Raw genomic sequence first — 21,576 nt, forward strand, 5'->3', positions numbered from 1 at the left:
AAATTAATTTCCGCATGAGATAAGGAAAATACTTAGAAAAAAATGGCACACTCAGCCAACGCCAGTACGGATTTCTATATGCTGATACTCGCCATTAAAATAAACATTCATATTTGGCCAAATTTATCATGCAGATTTATGGTGTGATGGTGGGGACATCGCTAATGAACAAGAACAGCCCTTGACATCTACCTAAATTGTAGCCGTTCCTAAACTCTTAAAGGGAACCTGTCAGCAGGATTGTGCATAGTAACTTACAGACAGTGTCAGGTCGGTGCCGTTATACTGAATAAAATGATACCTTGGTTGATGAAATCTGACTTGTGATTGTTTCTTAATCTTTATTTTCAGTTTTGTGTTAATGATATTTTCGTGCCCTAAGGCGCGGGGATCATGTATGTGGTGCTCTGATTAGCTATTCATAATGCAGACTGCTATCAGGTCACTGATCCCTCACTGATCTGCCCCATAGTTTGCATAATGAATATACTGTGTGTATTAGAAAAAAAAAAATTACTTCATCAAAATAGTGCGCAAGCGCTGCCCATCACTTGTAAGTTAGTGCCTATTATCTTGCGCTGTTTAAAAGGAACAAAAATCACCATCAAAATGGTGTCGTCAGCTGCACGTTAGCATCTATCGCATTTCAATAGATGCTACTGCAGAAGCGCCTCTGCCAGCTCCTAGTTGCTGCAGACAAAATGAAATTACACTACATCAAAATGGCGCCGTGGGCTGTGCATTAGCATCTATCACATACCGGTAGATGATACTGCGCATGCGCCACCTCCAGCGTCATTTTGTTGTAGTGTAAAATATTTTGGCTGCAGCGACAAGGGGCAGGGGGAGGCTCTTGCGCAGTAACATCTATTGGAACGTGATAGATGGTAATGTGTAGGCACTGCCGACGGTGCCATTTTGATGGTGATTTTTGTTTGTTTTCAACAGCGCAAGATAATGGGCACTAACTGAAAAGTGATAGTGCACAGGCGCTGCCATTTTGATGAAGTGACATGTTTTTTTTCAAATACATACCTTTAGTATATTCGTTATGTAAACTAGGGGCAGATGACTGAGGGATCAGTGACCTGATAGTCTACATTATGAATATATAATCAGAGCACCACATACATGAACCCCGCCTTAGGACACGAGCATATCATAAACTAAAAACCAATACTTTAATAAGGATTAAACAACCACCACAAGACGGATTTCATCAACCAAGGTATCATTTTATTCAGTATGACAGCGCCGACCTGACACTGTAGATTAAAGGGAAAAAAAATCCAGTCTGATGCCGGCGCTCCCGAAAAAAGTGAAATGTGAGAGATCGGTTTACTTAAAAAAAAAAAAATTGTTTTTAAAGATTTTTAGTCTGAAGTGTAACAGTAAAAACAAACGCGTTTCGGCTTAAAAAAAGCCTTCATCAGGTGTAAATATACATCTATACCAAAACAATGACCATGTCTTTAAAAACCCTTTTTACGACTGGAAAGGGAGGGGTGTTTACTAGCACCAATCCTTCACTTAATTTGCATACTCCTCTTAATTGATTTAACTCTTTAGCAGGGGTAAGTCAAAGATATAATTCACATTCCTGAAGAGGTTAAACTCTAGTGGGAAAAAATATGAAAATAAATGAATAATAAAAAAAAACCTAAAAAACCTAATCACTATATCAATAGGTATAGCATCTCTAAACTTTCTCAATCACATCATTCAGACCATTCTGGTACAAGGTTTGTAACCGAAAAATCCAAAAAGATTCTTTTTTTTTAATGTTTGATTGCGATTAAGCCCTCCGGAAGGTATCATTTCTACTGGTGTAACTGTTATTTGGAATTTTTTGCTGTGCTTTAGTAACATGTGACGCAATAAACTATGCTGAACGAAACCGATTTTAGTATTCTGACGGTGTCCATTCATTCTTGCTCTGACAGTTTGTGCTGTGCGGCCAACATATTGGAGGCCGCAACAACCAGTAATTACGTAAATCACATAGTCACTGCCGCAGGATAGATGCTGCTTAATCTCAAAAACCTCACCCGTGCTGTATGAAGTGATCGAGCAAGCCCCATGTTGTAAGATGTTGCATGTATAGCAATTCCTCAGTCCACATTTGTAGACGCCCGCAGTTGAATTTCTAGAGACAGCTTTTAAAAACCCACAAGCGAGATCTGTGGGGTTTTTTAAGTTGCTTGGCGCTATTAAATTTCTTATGGTGTGACCCCTCCTAAAGGTAATACCAGTTTTTTTCGGTAACAAATTCTTTAAGATGGGGTCTTTGATTAAAAGGTACCAACATTTTTCAAGGATGTCTCTTATTTTATGATTGCCATTATTGAACTGAGTCACGAAATTAAAACGCCAGGGATTAGATTGGTTCTTTCTTGAATCACCACAAGATTCAGCCTTTCCATTGTTCAAATTACTCCTAATCCCATTTTCTATGGAAAAAACCTTTCTGGTTAATCTGTGGTAGGCAATCAGCCTGAGTTTTTATCAGATTCTTTCCATATGCACCTTGCACTAATTTTTTGGGGTATTTTTTTCTCAAGAAATCTAGCCTTGAGAATCTTTGATTGTTCCACATAGCCTCACTACTGCAATTCTTTCGAATGCGCAGAAATTGGCTATGTGGAATATTTTTCTTAAGTGAAGGATTGGTGCTAGTAACAAACACCCCTCCCTTTCCAGTTGTAAAAAGGGTTTATAAAGACATGGTCATTGTTTTGGTATAGATGTATATTCAACCTGATGAAGGCTTTTTTTTAAGCTGAAACGCGTTGTTGTTTTTACTGTTACACTTCAGAATAAAAATCTTTAAAAAAATTTTTTTTTTAAGTAAACCGATCTCTCACATTTCACTTTTTTCGGGAACGCCGGCATCAGACTGGATTTTTTTTTCTTTTATCTTGTACCCGCGGACGACTGAGGATCGCTCCATTGACCAGGAGCCGTGCAACAAACAGATTAATTAGGAACTTGGTTTTGGACATTCCCCCAGGGCCAATACGCTGTTTCTTCAACCTCAACTTGGTGAGTGCATCAGCTTTGTATTTTTATTTGGGACATTTTTAATACTGCACTTAGATCCTGCGTGGTGCTGTCCCTTTTATATTCCCTATCCTCAGGGTACTATATGAAAACTGTCTGTAGATTACTATGCCCAACCCTGCTGACAGGTTCCCTTTAATGACCAGCCCTAGGGCCTGAAGGAAAACCTGTCAAAAATGGAAAGTTTTTTACCCTTATTTTACTCCCACTGCTCGTCTCAGTATTGTTTTTATATGGACCTTTATATACTGCTCAAAGAAATAAAGGGAACACAAGCAGCCTGTTGCAAATGGAACAGTGTTCCCTTTATTTTTTTGAGCAGTATACTGTATTTAGTAACCCCAATATGCAAGCTTATATGGTGTTTCCTAGGAAGCATTGTTCACATGGTGATTATGCTGAGCAGCCCGAAGACTCCCCCTCCCAGAGAATCCTTTGAGCATCGCCCCATTGGTAAAGACCATAAAAATTAGCTTTAAATAAAAAAAAATAAAAAAAATCACTGTATGGTAGGCTAAAAAACAAACAGTAGTCAAGGGAGCAGTGGGAATAAAAAAAAGAGTTAAAACTGGTTACTTCTGACCTTGTGACAGTTCTGCCTTGATGATCCGCCATTTTTTTCTTTAATGCCTTGCCACATTTTAGCAGCTATAAGGCTAATCTTAAATGGCATTTTTGAATGCTGCACTCTACATGCTTATGAGATACAGTCCATATACCCCATACTGTATTGCACATCAATATTGCAAGTCCTTCACTACACAGCTCTTATTAATGCTTCTATATACTGCACAACCTTCATTGATGCTTTTAATCACTACTACAAAGCCCTCAATAATGCTTCTATACACTACACAGCTCTCGCTGCAATAAATTGCCTGAAAAAGAGAAGACAGAATCTGTAATAAGCCACTGTTGTCTTCTCCTCTTGGTTCCCAGCTGGCTCTGATTAATGGAGACCTGATCTTCTCTAGCTAGATTGCTAGTAAGGCCGGGATCACACATGCGAGGAATACGGCCGAGTCTCGTTAATACCTGGCACTGCCGCCAGCTCTCAGGAGTGGAGCGTGCGGCTCCATGTATTGCTATGCGGCCGCACGCGCACCGCTCCTGAGTGCCGGGTATTAACATACGAGACTCGGCCGTATTTCTCGCGTGTGTGATCCAGGACTAATTGGGATGGCACCATTTACCATGTACTAATAACCTCAGGATACAACATAGCCTGATTTCTGCATGTGCACCTTTTTTATACAGAGGTCATTGCACCCTTAAGGCCCCATACACATTAGGTAAAGTAGGCCAAACCTGCCAATTTCGACAGGAACAGCCAGCCACTTAATGGGATGTGAATAGATGATGATGTTGAGGCAGGGAATATACCGGCCTGTTGAATTTCAACACAAAATCCTTTTGTTATCCCTGGAGATAAGAGGCAGCTATGACTCTCATTGAAAACAAAGGAGAACTCTGTCCAGCTGAGAGTTTGTGTGTGTAAAATTTGGGACAGATAGTTGCTAACCAAGTGATAGTCTGGCCACCTGTTGTCTGATATCTAAAGCTGGAGTCACACATAGCGACTTACCAGCGATCCCGACAACGATATCAACGTGTCAGGATCGCTGGTAAGTCGCTATGTGATCGCTGGTGAGCTGTCACACAGACAGCTTCACCAGCGATTAGCACAGCGATGCTGAGCGCGCGGCATCGCTGTGTTCGTTAGCGCTGATGCCATCCCTGTAAAAAAAATAGAATTAAAATAAAAAATAGTTATTCTCACCTTCCGACGTCCCGCGCAGCCATCCCGCCTCTCTCCACGCTCCCCGTCCCAGTGATCCTTTGCGAGAATGACCGCGAGAATGTCACGGTCTCGCGGGAGCGCGACGTCTTGCGGTCATTCGTGCAAAGGATCACTGGGACCGGGAGTGTGGAGAGAGGCGGGATGGCTGTGCGGGATGTCGGAAGGTGAGAATAACAATATTTTGTATTTTTTTTTATTATTTTTACAGCTGAGCGCTGGTCTCCCGCCTGTCACACGCAGCGATGCGTGCTGGCCAGCGGGAGACCAGCGACAAAAAAAAGTCCAGAGGTTTCTTGCAGCGATCAGCGATCCCGGCGGGGGGGCTGATCGCTGTCACACACAGCGATCTCGCTGGTGAGATCGCTGTTGCGTCACAAAGTTGTGATTCAGCAGCGATCTTGCTAACGAGATTGCTATGTGTGACTCCAGCTTTAGGCCAACTTAAGTCTTCATTATTCCATTACTGCATTTATTAATCACTATCACCGTTACAGGGGATGTGATGAATGGGATAGAAGGAGTTAACATCTTTTGATTGTAGAAACTGACCTTAAAGTAGATGTGTCTTCCCACAGCTTCTTGAGCCCACGGTTGCTGGTAAAACTCTGAATGTCTTTCCTCTTCTGGATTTCCCATCATATCCGTCATGATCTAAAATAATCAATAAAACAAGAATGTAATAAATCACCTGGATCAGTTTTTTTTTCTTAAAGTGTTTTCCAGCATAATAATGTTGATTGATAGGCCAGTGTCTGACACCCTCACCGATCAGCTGCTGTTAGTACCAGCAGGATGGAAATGTTGATCAGTGCTGAATAGTACAGCTCTATTGACTACAGTATTTCCGTCCGGATGCCACCAGAGCTGATAGGTGGGCTACCTTTGGTGTCAGACCCCCATGGATACAAATTCTCATAGAATTAAAACCTTAGATATCTGTTGGCTGAACGATAGTTCGCCTGATTGTTGTTCCAGCAGCTATTTTGGCCATCTCTCCCATATACAGGAGCACTCACTTGGCCAAGCGCTCCTGTGCTGTATGAGAGAGCCACTGCCAGACATTTCTGCTGTCAGGCTGTCTCAGGGAGAACAAAAGGATCGGACATGGTGGATCTTTCAATCCTTTACTTCCCAGATAATCATCAGTCAAGAGTTCCTAAACACATTTTACTGTTGGCCAAACCCAACGACATTGGCGGGTTCGGCCGAAGTTAGCCTACTCTATATATATGGGGCTTTCGTCATGCCTAAAACCAATGTAAGTGAATAGATTTTAATATTACCTTGAGGTCTCTGCTTTGGGATTTCAGCCAGTCTTGGATAAATTCCTGTGGATCATTGCTGAAGCTCAGCATGAAATCTCTCTGTGTCTTCAGCTGGTTGATGGATTCGATTGTCTCGTGAATCTGAAAGGGGTAAAAGTCAGAAAATACATTTAAAAGTCAAAACATCCAAGTCTGTAATTAATAGAAGGAAGAGAACAGGTTTGTTTATGGATTTTGGGAAAGATTGATGAGTCTGACCTTGGTATCTAGGCTGGCGATCTCCTGCTGGTTTGTAGTAGATGCAAGAAAGTTGCTCATTTGGGACTTTAAGGGATCATCCACTTCAACCTCTATGTCATAACAGGCCGTCTTCTTCTGATCATTTGGGTCCACACTATGGAAAACGGTGAACAAAATATATAAGCAAGCTTATGTATTAGGTTTTTTTTTTTTTTTATTAGAAAGGATCATCCCATTTGCCATAGGTGCACGTACCTAATGCTGTGATTAATTATTATAGGGTCTGGGTGCTGCAAGAGACTGGCTAACTTCATGGGAATGTCTGAGAATCTCATTCGGATGCAGTTAAATATCTGTGGAAATAAAAATCAGTGGAAAAAGATTAGATGAGGAAGCAGAAAAGAGACATAAGGAGAACAGTAGTAGAGAAACAATCCTAAAATGGCCATACACATGCAATAACTGTCTGCTCAATGCTTGTTTGGCTGACAGCAATTTCTTCCAGTCCCCCATACACATGAACGTTCAGCTCAGCCGAGTGTTCAAGTGTTTTCAATAAAGAGAATAGAGTAAGCAGCTGCCAGGACGCTCTGGCGGCAGGCTTATTCCCTGGAGAAAAGATGAGTAGAGTAATTGATCCCTGTTTTCCCTAACGGATGACGGCCCATATACATATACACATTATCTGGCCTTCTGCCCATAACGGTGTATTCAGCTGAGTAATAAAGTTAAAAGGGGCATTTTCAAGTTATCCCCATTAGGACATCATTTTTTATTGCTGGGTAATCCACATCATTCATTCTTAACCGCTTAACTACCGCCGATACGTCGTTTAACGGCGGAAGTTAAGGGTACTTATGCCTCAGCGCGGCTTTTTAACGGGGCTGAGAAATAAGTGTATAGCACCCCCAGCGTCAAAATTTCTCCGGGGTCTAAAAAATAGTAAATCAAACACCCATTTATCACCCTCTAAAGTTAGGTAAAAATAATAAAATAAAAAAAATGTATTTATTTCCATTTTTCCGTTAGGGTTGTGGTTTGTGTTATGGTTAGGGTTGGGATTAGGAGTGTGTTGGGGTTAGGGATGTGATAGGGTTGGAGTTAGAATTGGGGGGGGGGGGGTTCCACTGTATAGGTACATCAGAGAGTCTCCAAACGTGACATGGCGCCCGCCATTGATTCCAGCCAATTTTGGGTTCAAAAAGTCCCTCCCTTCTGAGCTCTGCCATGCGCCCAAACAGTGACTTTCCCCCACATACGGGGTATCGGCGTACTCAGGAGAAATTGAACAACAAATTGTGTGTTCCATTTTCTCCTGATAGCCTTGTGAAAATAAAATAGTTTGATTCCAATATAAATTTTTTGTGAATAACTAAAATGTTCATTATTTCCTTCCACATTGTTAATAAACTTCTTGAATGTGGTTTTAAGCACCTCTTGAGGGGTGCAGTTTTTAGAATGGTGTCACTTTTGGGTATTTTCTGTTATATTGACCCCCCAAACTCACTTCAAATGTGAGGTGGTCCCTAAAAAAAATGGTTTTGTAAATTTTGTTGGAAAAATGAGAAATCGCTGGTCAACTTTTAACCCTTATAACGTCCTAACAAAAAAAAAAAAAATGTTTCCAAAATTGTGCTGATGTAAAGTAGACATGTGGGAAATGTTATCTATTAACTATTTTGTGTGACAAGACTCTCTGATTTAAGGGCACACTAATTAAAAGTTTGACAAATTTCCGTTTTTTTCATAAACGTACGTCATATTGAAGAAATTTTACCACTAACATAAAGTACAATATGTCATGGAAAAACAATCTCAGAATCAGTGGGATACCTTGAAACGTTCCAGAGCTATAACCTCATAAATTCACAGTGGTCAGAATTGTAAAAATTGGCTTCGTCATTACGTACCAAATTGACTGTCAACTAAGGGGTTAATTGGACTTCCAGAAACAGACAAGCGTTGTGCACTCCCACAAGAACGAATGGAGCGGATGTGCACATTATTGACCACTGTTCAATTCACATGAGGCTCTGAAGAGCCCCAGTTTTTGGGATCGGTGGGGGCCTCAGCAGTTGGACCTCTAAGGATCGGAAAGATAACTTTCAAACCTGAGACAGCCCCTTTAAGGATGTTGGTCCTAATGTAGAATACATGCAAAAGGTCTTGTTAATGAGAAGTAGCTCTAGTCGTATGCTTCTGTAGTAGTATTTTTAAAATATGTGAGGACTTGGCTTAGACTTCTCAGTGATCGGCATTTGATGACTCTCCTACCTGTCTGAAGTAGCGATTGCAGTTGATGTATTCCTTCTCATGACTGTCTTGCAGCTTGTTAGTCTTAATATACAGCCACAGAGCCTGCATGATGTTGGCACGAGTCTGAGTGTGAACACCCAGCAAGCGTGCCAAGCGAGTGTCCAACTTATACTGAGGAGGCTGCCAAAGTAATATGGAAGAAAAGAGAAAGATAACATTTGCATTAACTGTATACATCCCGCTAATATCATTATCTAGTCCACTTATCGCATTTTTGAGAGTGGACTACTACTAATGAGTTCCACAGGAGCCACACAACACATGCAGTCTATTTCTCGAGAAAGTCTTACTACTTCTAATCACATGACATTTTGCCCTGTGTCTGTTACTTGTTTTAACCAGCAAGTACCAGACTCTGATACCAGCCATTATAAGCAACCGAAAATCCATAGTAAAAAAAAGTATGTCTTCACATTACACCCTCCGCATGGCAACGTGAAATGTGCGGTGGATTTTCTCTTCGGTGTCTGGATGGCATTTCATAAAATCTCATCCATAATGCTGTTACTGTAATACGCAATGGATTTTCAGCTCGTAATTCTGTGTCAGCATCCCCTCACTGTTTCTTTCACCCTTTCTCAGGTCTTACCTGATGATCCAGCATAAGGAGCAGAGTACACTTCACATTCACATCTCCGGGACGCTTCACCTGGAAGCCATCTGTCTCCTGTGTGGTGGCCATCCTGTGCCACTGTAAGAGGTACATCATAATAATAACGCATCTGTCACCTGACTACTATTAATTTTAATATCACTACATCTGACCTGCAGGGAATGAGCAGGAGGCATTCATCTGTGCCACACTCTGTATTAAAGGGGTATTAGACCCCAAACCAGTTAAGGAGGTTGTCCAATACTCTAACATTGATTTTCTATCCTTAGCAGAGGTCATCAATGTCTGATCGGTGGGGGTGTGACACCTAGAGCCCCCGATCAGCTGTTCCCAGTATTGGTGGCAACAGCAGTACTATTGACAGAATAGTATCCGCAGCCGCTTACTGCACATCCTACCTCTAATGATTTGAATAGGGGGCATATGTGCAGTAAATGGCTGCGGCTACTAATCCGTTGACAGTGTTTTGCAGCTCCATAACAGCAGTTCCGTCCGCTGTCATCAGCAACAGCTGATCGGCGGGGGTGCCTGGTGTCACCCCCCTAAGGATAGATCATCAATGCTAAAGTAGTGGACAACCTCTTTAACACCTGTGTGTTAGGAAGGTGACACACACGTGATCAGAATTATTGGTACCCTTCGTTTAATGACAGAAAAACCCACAATGGTCACAGAAATTACTTGAATCTGACAAAAGTAGTAATAAATCAAAAATCTACGAAAATGGACAAATGTAAGTCAGACATCGCTTTTGAACCATGTTTCCACAGAATTAAAAAAAAAATAATAAACTCATGAAATAGGCCTGGACTTATTCAGTCATGCCCAATATCTATAGGTATACAGAGAACACTGCAATCTGAACCAATGCCCTTTATTTCACTTACCTCTACCAAGTGATTATCTGGTCCGTAAAGGTCCTTGTCCAGCTCGATGACAAGACTTTTAAAGAATGATGAGAACTTCCTTTTCTGCTTGCTGGCCTGCAAATGTATGAATACTGTATAAGCAAGGGAGTAACTCTGATCACAGCTATCAATACTGGTTAAATGTCGCATGACATAACTATTATCTGTATTACCTATCACTGCAATCATGGCTTGCAGGTAAAGGACTTCCAGTATATGCCCATGATGCTTCAAAGTTTTACTGTGCTTCAAACCCTTTCCTATGCTTCAGGCCACCAGCGCGTTCAAGTTTTTATTTGGGTTATGTGCTACCCACTATGGGGCAGCAAATGGAAACCAGACTTCTAAGTGGTTGTCCACTGCTGGACCACCCTCTTATTAACCGCTAAAATGACCATTCTAGAATAAATAAAAAACATACACTTACCTCCCGGACTGACGCCACTCTAATTTTGGAGCTGTGTCTTCTAGTGGTCAAGTGACATTGTTGTGTCATGTGAATGCTGCAGCCATTCACAAGACCACTGGGAGACAGAGCAGCAATATTGGAGGAGTGGCGCTGCTCCGGAGGCAAGTATGTTTTTTTATTTTATCATGAGGAATTTAGATGGGAAAAAGAGGCAGTTCAGTCGTAGACACCCTCTTGAAACTCAGGAATAAATCAGTCTTTATGGGGTTTTCTCATCATAAGTGGGTAAAATTGAAAAATGCTTGTAAAAACACACAACATTGTGATTTATCTCTTATTAAAAATTCTGTCTTGCTTGTTTTTCTCCTGGCTGAAAGTACTAGGCCATCACATGAGGCGGGTGAAATGGAATTGGAAGTTAGATGTAGGTCCCATATCTAATGAACAATGGGAGCTTACTTTGGAGAACACAAAGTTGGTCTCTCCTATACATTCTGAGAGAACCACTTAAGTCTTCATCCTACATCGTAACTATTATCCCACAACCAGAATGTGTAGGGTTCACCCCCAGCTTCCAAATGTTCCCCCCAAGTGTTATATGGGCTTGGAAACATATTTTACCTCCAGTGATTGGAGAGTACTGGGCCTAGGTGGCTAGATTTCTGCATGACAGCATGGGGATGCCCGGCAGATTACCCGGGGCCTGCCTTTTGTTTATTGACCCTGAACAGTAGTTGCTGATATCAGACAGGCTGTTTCTGATTGAGTCCGTGTTTAATGCTCAGAAGTGTATGGTTGGTCACTGGATGCTTCAGAGACTACCCATCATTGCAGAATTGAAATAGTCAGGGAATCTTTACTATGCTTTTAAAAAATGTATTTCAATATGTCGGCCTGCCTTGATAATACTGACAGCTGGGGTAGACGAGTTGAGTCCCCTCTGACTGCTTAGCATGACTTTCCCTCGGGTTGTCCCTGTGTCACCTGAAGCACATTTCTTGGGTTCCCCTTACCATTGATGGAATCAGACAGGCACACAGCACAAGCAGTTGATTTCTTTTTTCTCTTGTGTTATTGTTGGATTTGTATATAATCCGATCTGCTTCATATCTGCAATCATTGTACAGACCTTCTGTATACTGCATATGATACGTGGATATACTTTTAATATTGTCTTCTTTGTATAGGGCTGTATCCTAGCGATATATTGTGCGTGATTATCTGCGTCATATGCTGTAATGTGATGTGTACTTCAACCGGTTATTTCTTAATAAACTTTATCGGTTTAAAAAAATACTCTCTGTAATCAATAATGGAAAGATGTTTAATTGTATCGTTCACAGCTCATGTCCTATGCTGCCAAGCAGCTCTGCAGTCTATCAGCGATGGCTGGTTTCCTAGACAAGAAATGTGTTTACAAGCTCTTTTTTGTAGAGCTTGCAAGTGCCTCTCCAAAGCTGGCTGGACGGCTCTAAAGCACATCAGTGCACTCATCCAGCACTGCAGAGGAAAAGCTACTTCTGCATTCAGCATTAGAGAGCACACAGTCAGACCAGCGACTCAGCAATGCTGATGGTCCAAACGATCAATCTTCACGCGCGCACCGCCCCTCATCATGCAGAAAGCTGCAAGGCAGAGGAGCGATGTGCTCCTGAACATAGAAGATGAGAATAACCCTTTCACGAAGCTCCTTAGCTTCCTTTAGGGACTACTGCAGAAAGGCAGAAAAATATCTTATAAAGGGGAAGCTCTACAGTAGAACAAAACCTGGACTTCTAAAACCATGTCATAAAGTATTTTATCTCCAAAAGTATTTCAACAATCTCATTATCACATCAAGGTTCAACCATTCTGGGAGCTATAATTATTACAGTTCACAGACAATAGAGGTATATGTCAGTGGGTGCCTAACAGCGAGCTATGGTACTCCTTTGTATGAGCAGATTGTATGATGACTGAAGCCCTCACTAGCAAAATGACTCATACTTACATCTTCCAACAATTTTCCTTCAACCCGTAGCTCCCAAGAGCTGATTTTTTCTGCTTCCTCTCCATCAGGTTTGCCTGGAGTGAAAGTATTGGAAATATATATCCTCAGCTTACGCTTTTGCTGTAGAGGAAGAAGAGAGTTAAAAAACTGGGCATTGGATAATGTGAGATATGAACTCTCTCTTTTATCCCCCATTTACCCATAAATTACAGTGAATCAAATACAAAATATTAAATACACAATTGATTTTATGAAAGTAATGTAGTAATATCACAGGGACAGTAAATCATTAGAAATACACATATCACACAACATGTTCTGTGCAAATACTGTATATAGAGAAATGCCCAGTCCATCAGCCCCACAAAATTAAAGTAAGACTTCGGGCAACGTGGATACACTGTGTTACATCTAGTGCATTGCCTCAGGGAGCAAAACAGGACACAAGGGTTCAAATAACACTAAAAAGAGGACCCGTGTTATTTCAGACCATGCACTCAGTATATACTATATGCTATTAATATTCTCAGACGCCGGCGAGAGCAGGCGGTCACGTAACTGCAAGTATTCGATTTGCATAATTCTGCCACATTCCTACTAGACATGTACGGCCTTGCTCAATTCACTTATATTGAGTGAGGCAGAGCACGTTTAGTTGGCACATGACCGCAAGTATGCAAATAACAGTTTCGGTCACGTGACCAATCGCTCTCGCCAGCAATCATAGAGGATCCTGACAGCATGCCCCTTCACGCAAAACTGGACAACGTGCCCCTTTACGAAATACTGGACGGAGCGCCCCTCTACGCAATACTGGACAGAGCACCCCTTTACACAATACTGGCCAGAGCGCCCCTTTACCAAATACTGGACAGAGCGCCCCTTTACCCAATACTGGACAAAGCCCCCCTTTACACAATACTGGACAGAGCGCCCCTTTACACAATACTGGACAGAGCGCCCCTTTACACAATACTGGACAGAGTGCCCCATTACACAATACTGGACAGAGCGCCCCTTTACACAATACTGGACAGAGCGCCCCATTACACAATCCTGAACAGAACCCCCTTTACACAATACTGGACAAAGCCCCCCTTTACACAATACTGGACAGAGTGCCCCATTACACAATACTGGACAGAGTGCCCCATTACACAATACTGGACAGAGTGCCCCATTACACAATACTGGACAGAGCCCCCCTTTACACAATACTGGACAGAGTGCCCCTTTACACAATACTGGACAGAGTGCCCCTTTACACAATACTGGACAGAGCGCCCCTTTACACAATACTGGACAGAGCCCCCCTTTACACAATACTGGACAGAGTGCCCCTTTACACAATACTGGAGGAGAGTGGCCCTTTACACAATACTGGACAGAGCGCCCCTTTACACAATACTGGACAGAGTGCCCCTTTACACAATACTGGACAGAGCGCCCCTTTACACAATACTGGACAGAGTGCCCCATTACACAATACTATACAGAGCTCCCCTTTACCCAATACTGGACAGAGCGCCCCTTTACACAATACTGGACAGAACGCCCCTTTACACAATACTGGACAGAGCGCCCCTTTACACAATACTGGACAGAACGCCCCTTTACACAATACTGGACAGAGCGCGCCCCTTTACACAATACTGGACAGAGCGCGCCCCTTTACACAATACTGGACAGAGCGCGCCCCTTTACACAATACTGGACAGAGTGCCCCTTTACACAATACTGGACAGAGCGGCCCTTTGTGAACAGACCAGGACATTTTGTGCACATTTATATTACATCTTCAGGATTCCATAGCTTTTTCATGTCAGATTAATGTAGCATGGTGCGGTAATTTATGCAGTAAAAAGAAGATACAGTACCTGACAGAAAGCTAAAAAAAAATTATATGTAAAAAAGGTTTCAGAAAAAAAACAATCATAGCAGTCATGGGCTCTGTAAAAAATGGAAGTACAGCACCTAAACCATTTGTATGACGTGGAAAAGAAATTGAAATCAAGGTTCCCAAGGTTTTAAACACATCTCTCCTCCAACCCCTCTGTCATCACTCATCTTACAGTCAGAGGTTTCTTGATGGCATCTTGGATTTCCATCCTCTTCCTGGCAATTGTCTGATCTAATTTTCGCTCAAAAGCTAAGAGATCCATATATGCCTGTGACTCTGGGACTAGCTCTCGGATCTGCCAAGAAGAAATAAGAGGTAAGGAGAAGTAAAAATGGAAACTGTCCCATAAATAAAGGTCATAAAACAAACACAAGTCACAATGAACGCATCGATTACTTTCATTTTAAAATGGGTATTCTGAATTTATTTACCTTGCCAAGACTTGCCAATGTTTTTTCTTATTATTATTACTACTAATTATAGATAGTGATAAGGAAAAGAAAAAAAATATACATTGAAGTGTAAAACCTGATTTCAATAATAGGTAATTTTCTCATGACACATTCCCTTTAAGAAGTCAAGTGAATACATTTTATTTGCAAAAAAAAAAAGGGAAATTCTTAAGGAAATTGAAGTAGGTGATAAATCAGAAACTTACCCTTTGTGGTAAAACCTTATCAGCCATTTTCCTTCTCTTCATTCTAGAAAAATCAATAAGCGACTAATTATTAAGCTGTGTAAAATGCGGCATAACCTTACAAAGCACTAATATACCATATTTAAAGGAGTTGTCTGCTTTGGACAATCTCTGTTTATTTGTAAAGTCCCTTAACAAAGCGTTCCCTTGCTGGTAAGATCTGGAGAAAGGCTGTGGGGAAACCTGGGAGTAACACGAACCAACTGGCAGCACCATATGATCACAGATCAATAAACCTTTACCTATTGGCGGTCATTTAAAAGCCTGTTTACACAAAAGAAAGATGACCTTTAGTGCTACGCAAAAGATCATTTCACCCGACGATTGAGAGTTTCACTCGTTCATCACGCGATCAGCAGCCTGTTTACACTGCAAGACAATTATAAAACGATAGTTTCTAAAAACGCTCATCCACGATTATTTTTCAGTGTAAATGCAGCTTAATGTTGGTATCAAACGTCTGTGCAAACCAACTGCGGGTCTCCTGAGCGGAACTCGACAGCCTCATATGCGCCAATGAAGCTGTTGAGTTTGGATATCGCAAACCGTACTCAGACCGTGAATGTCAGACGTGTTAAACTGGCCTAAGTGTGTGATTTTTCTGCAGCGCCATCACAGAAGAAATGAAGCATTACACAGTGCCTATAAAAAAGGGGATGTGTAATATAGGAAAGGACAGATCCTGCAGAGTTAGCGCTCCTTCACATGTCAGTGATCATCAGTCTGACCTTGGATCGCAATGCGTGGACTGACCCCGCATGTCTCTTGACCCTGAGCGCGACAGCCTCATAGAAATATATGAAGCTGTCACACTCGGGAGATGCATGGCTAGTCTGTGCATTGCCATCAGAGATCAGAACGATTATCATTTGAAAGAGCCTTAAGACACTCTTTACAGCTACTATCTGCTCCATTTGAGGAGGATGCTGAAAAAAGGAGGCCTTGGGTATATAAAAATAATTTTTTTTCTAAACTACATAATAAATATAATATAAATTTAATATAATATTAATATTATAATATAATATAAATATAAAATAATAATAAATAATATAATAATAATAGTTAATAAACTTCTATGACATTTTTTTTTTTTACAACAACTCACCCCCTCCTTTGGCTTGGTACAGAAGGGTGTCCTTGTGGGGTCATAAGTCTTTTTCTAAATGAGTCCATCAACATAGGGTTCATACCAGGTCGCATAGTGGATCCTGGTCCATATGCGGGGAGCATAGGTGATCCAACCGGCATGCCCGGTACAGGCATGCGAGCACCAGGCATCATACCGGGGCGCTGAAAAAATATCAGTAAGAGAATGAAAATCAGAAAGATGGCTGTTACAGCCTAGAGATAAACAAAACATAATAAAAAGTGAAATCGTTTATTTGATTTACATAGGAATAATTGGCCATAACGATCGTCATTCCAGTCGACAAAGCTGTTCTTCGAAATACACCAAGCCACGCCATCTGTTAAAGTGCTTGTAAACTTTATTAGAGGTACACTTTGAGAAACAGAACACGTACAGTAGTTTTGTAACATAAGCTGCATTAAAAAGCACGGCGCAGTACAAGCACTAGTGTAATTTTAATTGAAGCGTACAATTTTTTTTAGCAATTTTTTGGCAGCTGAAGAAAAAAAGAAAGGAAAAAATAAATGAAACAGTGTGCCTCTCCTATGCAGACCAATGTGTCTCCATGGTTAAAGGCTGTGCATAGTTTGGCACTCTAGGGATGTGGTAAGATACATTTTCCCCCTTGGGAGACGTGGCCATTTTTAGTTTCTTTTTGCTTTCATTTTTCCTCCCCGTCTGCCAAGATTTCTAACTTTTATGACTTTTACAGTCAGTAAAGTTGTAAGAAAGCTTGTTTTTGTCGTACGAAATTTTTGAGGTCCATAAAAAATTTTGATCTCTTTTAATTCCCTTTTTCGTGCACAGTAAAACAAATAAACACAGATTCTACCATTACTATTTTGTTCCCTAATTTCAGTATTCACTGTATGGGTTAAATATATGTTTTGCTTTATTAGTTCAGACAATGATGCTATGCTAAATATGTAACTTTTTTCATTTTTTTAAAGATTTCGCTAATTATGTTTTCATTAAGAAAGGAAAAAAAGGGGGCGATTTAAAGAGAACCTGACATGTGGTTCACATTGCCCAAACGATGAGCAGCATAAATTGCTGTATGTGCAAAACAAGAGTTTTGTTTAGGAAATTCTCAAAAAATACCTGAAAAAAAATGATCAAAAGAATCTTTCCATATATAGGTGGGGTTTTTTTTTCCACTTAAGGTTTTGAAAAGTGCCCAGTGGGAAAAAAGAAAGTGCATGTCATTTCTTTCAAAAGGCTCCTGATGAAATCTGCTGAAAAATAGGCACTGTACAATCAGAAAGCTGCAAAACACTAAGGGTATGTGCACACACAGTGTTTTTTAAGCGTTTTTACAGGCAAAAACACTTACAAGAAGCATCCCATTCATTTAAATGAATTCTGCACTTTTTGTGCATATTGATGCATTTTTTTTCAGCGAAAAAAACGCATCGCGGTAAAAAACGCAGCATGCTCATTAATTTTGCGGAAAAATCCGCATTTCTAACTATTTTCTATGAAACTGGGGACGCTCCGGAAAAAAATGCATAAAAATCGCGGAAAAAAACGCGCGTTTTCTAGGGTAGGAGTCCGGTTTTCAGTCAGGAAATTTCTGCATACGTGTGCACATACCCTGAATAAAAAAAATCTTAGAAAACTCATCAAAAACTCTTTAAAACCTTGAAACACTCCATCAAAAACTCCTTAATATGATGCATTCCTGAATTGCTTTCTATTAGAAAACTGTCATAGCTTTTGATTGCCTTAAAAAAGTTCTATGTGGTCATACTGTGAGTCTAGCTTGGTCATTTCAGCCAGGTATGAGTGTCAGAGAGCGAGTACAATTATAAGACTGTGGAAGACCACGAGTCCGGGATCTGGCCTCTTAGACTAGTCACCTGCATCTCATGGCCATAGTGTTTCATCCACCGGGATCTGACCTCTTAGACTAGTTACCTGCATCTCATGGCCATAGTGTTTCATCCACCGGGATCTGGCCTCTTAGACTAGTCACCTGCGTCTCATGGCCATAACATTTTATCCACCGGGATCTGGCCTCTTAGACCAGTCACCTGCGACTCATGGCCATAACGTTTCATCCACCGGGATCTGGGCTCTTAAACTAGTCGCCTGCGTCTCATGGCCATAGCGTCAAGTGAACGTACCTAGAAAATTTGATATCACTTTTTTTTACCAGGTAAGACCCTATTTGCGCTTTTTGTCTCTCGAGTTTTAGCATAGGCTCCCTTTAAACATTTATATTTTTGGGGGGAAGGGGTTTGGTGTAGTATTAATTATCAGTATTATTTATATTTTTTAACATTTTTAATTAATCATTTCCCAACATGTGCAGTATAGATATGGTGCCGCGTGAGCTGTGTTCCCACAAACTGCCATATATATATGTTGCCATGATTGTGTGGGCTCACTCTGAGCACCACAGCGATCGAGTGCAGGTGTCAGCTCTATGTGAGAGCTAACAACCTGCAGCAACACCCACGATCATTCTTAGCACCGGTCGCAGGCGTTTAACCCCTGTGATGTTGCTGTCAATAGTGACAGCGAATCACTGGGGGAGGGAGGTTACTCTGTGCTCTCATTGGCACAATGCAATGCGATCACGCTATGCCGATGGTCTCCATGGTGACCCAAGGCGAGAAGATGGCAACGGAGTCCCCCAGAAATGATGGCCTGTCAGCTCATGCTGAGAACACGAGCTGACACACCTCCTCTCTGTCAGACGTTGCTCTGATGCTCTGCAATGCAGAAGCATTGCAAAGTATTTCATCAGCGATCTGTCAGTACAGAGTTGATGTCCCATCCTGGGACAATGTAGAAAAGTTTAAAAAAAAAGTTAATAAAAATCACAAACTAAAAAACAAAACGAAAAAAAAAATAAATGAATATACAGGATATATATATTGTAAGGTAGCGCTGTCATTCACATAGGGGATTCTCGCTTAGCCACCACAAAACCAGATCCAGCACGGGATTTCCATAAAACCATTATAGTCCATGTGGTTTATTTATGCAGCATAAACCAAAGCAAGCAACATAAAGTTCATATCAGCATAGCGTCCTTGACAGAGCTTCTCTCTGTCCTCCCTGTGGTCACACAGGTTGGCATACACAGTGTGACATTCAGCAGCAGACAACGTCCAAGAGTGGACCCTCTGGGTCGTGGATCTGGAGCCCCTGGGCCGAGCGCGCCAGGTGATGACCGACCCCTATACAGGGATTGTTAGGGGCAGGACCGCAGAGGTCAGAACCGCGACAGCCGGTACCAAGAGGGACTGCTCACAAGAGACACGGATGGGTATGACTGAGGGACGGTACTGGATACTAGGAACACCAGGTGTGTACACGGAAGTGCGCTAATTATAGGATAGTGCGAAACAGGTAGACATGAGCACGTATGGCGTGTGGCGAGGAATACGCCCAGAGATAAACCCAGCAAGACGCGTGCGAGGAGCACGACAGAGGACAGAATGAAGCAGCAGTTGTGCCAGGAGGAGTCTTAGAGTATAGGGACAGAGAGAGTACCCGGAGGCACAGCGGAGCAAGAGACAGAGCACAAGATCCGAGAGGATGCCAGAGGGCACGACTGAGCAAAGGCAGAGCAGAATGGAAGTTCAGAAAGGGTGCCCAGGAGCACCGAGAACACAAGGCGGAATAGAGGACCTGAGTACAGCGAACAGCCTGGCAGAGACACAGACGTCCCAGCCAGGAAGCACAACAATAATCAGGCACCTCCCATAGGGGGAGGTCGCCTGATATAGCACATGACTACTACTGGTTCCGGGTCAGGTCCTCTAGCAGAAGCACCTGACCACTACAGCTTCCGGGTCAGGTCCTCCTTTACCATAGAGATTACCAACCCGGAGACAGCACTGACAGGAGCGCGCAAGCGCAAACGTGACGTGGAGGAGGAGCTCCGGGGACGAGAGCTGCGCATGCGCACCTGACGGGAGCCCCCGAGGGACCGCCGTACCGGAGGGAGAGACGTCGGGACCGAAGTCCCGCCTCCTGGTGAGCGAGGCGTAACACACAGGCTCTTCAGCCTCATAGTTATCTCACCCACGTACGGGTTTCCTCATGGCTGTTTCTCCATGCTGCAGACATCCATTCCCTCCAGGGAATCACCAGGCACGTGCAGCCATTACACACAGCCACTCCACATGCTGTTAGCCAGGAGACACATCTCCCAGCGGGACCTTTCACAACGGAACAACCAGGTCCCTGCATTTACTCATATGACCTACCCTGGCTACCTTATATGGTCCATAGCCACGCCCACTGGGTCACATGGCTATGACCTCACCACAGGTCCTTGAACCATTCACACATACTTTACAATAGCGTTTTTAACCACACGTCTGGGTGGATTTGTAGGCAACTGGGACCACTCGTCTCCCCAGCTACCTAGAGACTTCCCCCTGACATATTGAAACAACACGTCAGCAGTATCACTGCTGATCAACACACACATAAGTCTCCATCTCAAGGCCACCCACCTTGAAATACATAATGGTCATTCAGGACCCTGCCATACAAGACTAGAAGGATACAACTTATTTGCAAGAAACAGACTTGATAAACGAGGAGGGGGTGTCGCATTGTATGTTAGAAATGCGTATATCTGCACAGAGATTGAAGCTTCAGAGACTGGGAGTTCTGTGGAAACTGTTTGGGTAAGAATACAAGGACAGAACAATGGAAAGGACACCATTGTAGGCATTTACTACAGGCCGCCTGTGCAAGCTGAAGATATGGATGAACTCTTTATGCATCAAATGGCCAAGTTCTCCAAAAAATATGACATAGTTGTCATGGGAGATTTCAACTATCCAGACATTTGTTGGGAATCTCTCTCAGGCAAAACTAACAGGTCAAGGAAATTCTTATCCTCTCTTGCTGACAACTTTATCTTCCAAAAGGTAAAGGAGAAAACAAGGGGAACTGCTACCTTGGATCTAATCCTTATAAACAGGGAGGAAATGGTTGAGGAGGTAAAAGTGGCTGGGACCCTAGGAGGTAGCGACCATGCTATTTTAGAATTTTGGATAACTAGAGGCGGAAGACCTGTAAAGACTCAGACGTCAAGGTTAGATTTCAGAAAGGCAGATTTTAAGGGATTCAGAAAGAGAATTGGAGGGATCCAATGGCTGGATATCCTTAAAGACAAAAATGTCCAGGAAGGATGGGAAATCTTGAAAAATGAAATTCTCAAAGCACAGTTGTTAACAATTCCGAAAAGAGGGAAGAATAGGAAGCATTTAAGGAA

The 21,576-nt window shown here is 42.1% G+C and overlaps 1 protein-coding gene across 2 annotated transcripts in view; it reads right to left on the minus strand.

Moving 5' to 3' along the window:
- The window catches only part of SMARCD2 (SWI/SNF related BAF chromatin remodeling complex subunit D2), a 52,346-nt gene that overhangs the window by 4,421 nt on the left and 26,349 nt on the right, over positions 1-21,576 (minus strand). For both annotated transcript variants that reach the window (XM_073582359.1, XM_073582360.1), the window contains exons 2-12: positions 16,308-16,492; positions 15,161-15,203; positions 14,675-14,797; positions 12,603-12,722; positions 10,183-10,278; positions 9,272-9,373; positions 8,641-8,802; positions 6,622-6,719; positions 6,385-6,520; positions 6,145-6,267; positions 5,411-5,512 (exon numbers count right to left, since the gene is read on the minus strand). In XM_073582359.1, coding sequence (XP_073438460.1) covers positions 5,411-5,512; positions 6,145-6,267; positions 6,385-6,520; positions 6,622-6,719; positions 8,641-8,802; positions 9,272-9,373; positions 10,183-10,278; positions 12,603-12,722; positions 14,675-14,797; positions 15,161-15,203; positions 16,308-16,492 — 1,290 coding nt within the window. The remainder of the gene's footprint in view (positions 1-5,410; positions 5,513-6,144; positions 6,268-6,384; positions 6,521-6,621; positions 6,720-8,640; positions 8,803-9,271; positions 9,374-10,182; positions 10,279-12,602; positions 12,723-14,674; positions 14,798-15,160; positions 15,204-16,307; positions 16,493-21,576) is intronic.

This window comes from Dendrobates tinctorius, unplaced genomic scaffold (genome assembly GCF_039654945.1).
Source record: "Dendrobates tinctorius isolate UK_male_01 unplaced genomic scaffold, ASM3965494v1 ptg000071l, whole genome shotgun sequence".
NCBI classification, from domain to species: Eukaryota; Metazoa; Chordata; class Amphibia; order Anura; family Dendrobatidae; genus Dendrobates; species Dendrobates tinctorius.